This window comes from Nannospalax galili, unplaced genomic scaffold (genome assembly GCF_000622305.1).
Source record: "Nannospalax galili isolate Female #2095 unplaced genomic scaffold, S.galili_v1.0 scaffold212, whole genome shotgun sequence".
Taxonomy (NCBI): Eukaryota; Metazoa; Chordata; class Mammalia; order Rodentia; family Spalacidae; genus Nannospalax; species Nannospalax galili.
The window spans coordinates 4,233,948-4,236,276 of NW_008333884.1; the positions used below are offsets into that span (position 1 = coordinate 4,233,948).

Here is a 2,329-nt window from a genome sequence, read left to right on the forward strand (position 1 = left end):
TGAGTTTGAGGCCAGCCTGGTCTACATAGTGAGTTCCAGGACAGCTGGGGCTACAGGGAGACCCTGTCTCAAAAAAGACAAAACAAAACAAAACAAAAAAACAAACACAAAAACTCACCTAGCTGTTAGAGGAAGTAGTTATCAAAGTACTTTAGATTTACTCAGGCTTGGACTGGAGAGATGGCTTAGTGGCTAAGAGCACTGACTGCCCTTGCAGAGGACCTGGGTTCAATTCTCAGCACCCACATGGCAACTGACAGCTGTCTAGTTCCAGGGGATCTGACACCCTCTTTTGACTTCCACCGGCATTGCACAACACTGTTGCCCACATGCAGGCAATGCACTCATACATATAAAACTTAAAAAAAAAAAAAAAAAAAGATTTATTCAGTCTTTAAAACACAGAATGCAAGAATTCAGGGCTGCCAACTGACAGCTGTCTAGTTCCAGGGGATCTGACACCCTCTTTTGACTTCCACCGGCATTGCACAACACTGTTGCCCACATGCAGGCAATGCACTCATACATATAAAACTTAAAAAAAAAAAAAAAAAAGATTTATTCAGTCTTTCAAACACAGAATGCAAGAATTCAGGGCTGCAGAAATACCAAAAGGGGGCCAGGCCCAGTTGCTGCCTCAAAAAGCTTCAAGCAATGTTTTGCCCAAGGCTGCAGAATAAAGGCCCTTAAGGCTTTTCTAAGTGGTCAGGGCACACAGGAAGTGCTTCTGGGAAGAAGCTGCTCTTTGGATTTTTATTTGAGATGGGGTCTCACTCTGTAGGTTAGGCTGGCCTTGAACTTGCAGCAGTCTTCCTGTCTCTGCCTTCTGAATGCTGGAATTAAAGAAATGCATCACCACACCTGGCTTTACTTTGTGCTTTAAATAGGTAGCACAGTCACATGACTCAACCTCCAAAAAGTAAAAAGAATATACAGAGCTGAGGATGTAGCTCAGTTGGTAGAGTGCTTGCCTAGCAATATGAACTCCTGGGTTTCATACCCAGCACCGAATAAAACCAAGCATGGTGGCACAAGCCTGTATTCCAGCATTTGTACTTGAGAAGTAGAGGCAGGAGGATCAGAAGTTCAAAGTTGTCCTTGGTTATGTAGTGAGTTAGAGGTCAGCCTAGGCCACAAGAGACCCTGTCTCAAAAAATGTGTATGTGTATGTGTGGTGTGTGTGTTTATAATATTTATATAATATCATTTATGCATACACACTATATTATATACACCGCCCCTTGCCACCGGCCTGCGAGCCATGCTCCCGGGTGCTGTCGGCCGGGGCGGCCGCCGGCAACTCGTCCGTCTTGATGACCATGGTGGCGGGAGCGGGCGTGGGGCTCGGCTGTCCGCACCGCCCGCCGCGCCACTAACACAAGTGCCCTGCGTGCCGCGGCCGTTGCGGGAAGGACAGAGTCACCGGCCCACGTGGTGCGCGCAGTAGCCTTTGACCCCGCGGCCGCTCCCCTGCTCCGCCTTCGCGTCCGGCCCGGCCCACGGCGGCCGGCAAGGGACAAAACACGCCGCGCTCCTTCGTTGGCCCGCCGTCGCCGTGACTCCTAAGAATGCCTTAAAGGCAACGCGTCCTAACTAGAAAGAAAGAGGCCTTGGCCCCCTGGAGGGGCGGAGCTTCAGGGAGTCGTCCCAGCAGTTGGGCGCCAGTTGGGCGGGCGCGGTGACCTTGAATGGAGACTGGTCTAAAACAGCCATTGCTCACCCTCCCCTCCTCCAATGACCCTCTGCTTCCTATTGCATGTTTGCCAAAGGACTGCTCCTCTCAAGTTAACCGCGGTGCTGGTGTGACCCTCTGCGCCCTCCTCACCAAGCGCGCTATTTCCCACGGAAGGAGAGGGACTTGGATTACTGAGGAAGATGTGCAGGGTGGTTAACTGGGAGTGGGGGTGAGGGTTGCTAATGAGCATAACGTATTAGAAACAAACTGTCTAAACTTTGTCCTGAGCCACCGCAGGCTCCGCTTGGTACACGCGCGCACCCCAAATGGGTTCTCACTTCCAGCCTAACACCCTCTTCATTTGCAAGGAAGGACACTGAGGTTCAAGGTCATACACAGAAGAAAAGATTAGAGTTTAGTCAATTTAAATCCACAGCTCGGACTTTTTACTGTAATCCGTGTTTTTCAGTTCAGTTGACTTGATGGGGAATGAGGAGTGAGGCCGGTGACTGCTGCAGGGGTGAAAATCACGTCAGTATCATCCTACTGAACCTCAGGTGTTTTGCATGTGTATGCATACATGTTTATGTGTTCATGTCCACGCGGAGATCAGGTATCTTACTCAATTACTCCAACCCACCTTTTTTTTTTTTA

General features: G+C 49.7%; 1 protein-coding gene across 2 annotated transcripts in view; it reads right to left on the minus strand.

Annotated features, from left to right (window-relative positions):
• The window catches only part of Cluh (clustered mitochondria homolog), a 24,022-nt gene extending 22,572 nt beyond the window's left edge, over nt 1-1,450 (minus strand). Inside the window, exon 1 of one of the 2 annotated variants that reach the window (XM_029561465.1) lies at nt 1,234-1,450. In XM_029561465.1, coding sequence (XP_029417325.1) covers nt 1,234-1,321 — 88 coding nt within the window. In that variant the 5' untranslated portion in view covers nt 1,322-1,450. The remainder of the gene's footprint in view (nt 1-1,233) is intronic. The other variant, XM_029561464.1, reaches the window with a different exon arrangement.
• Between the last annotated feature and the right edge of the window lie 879 nt (nt 1,451-2,329).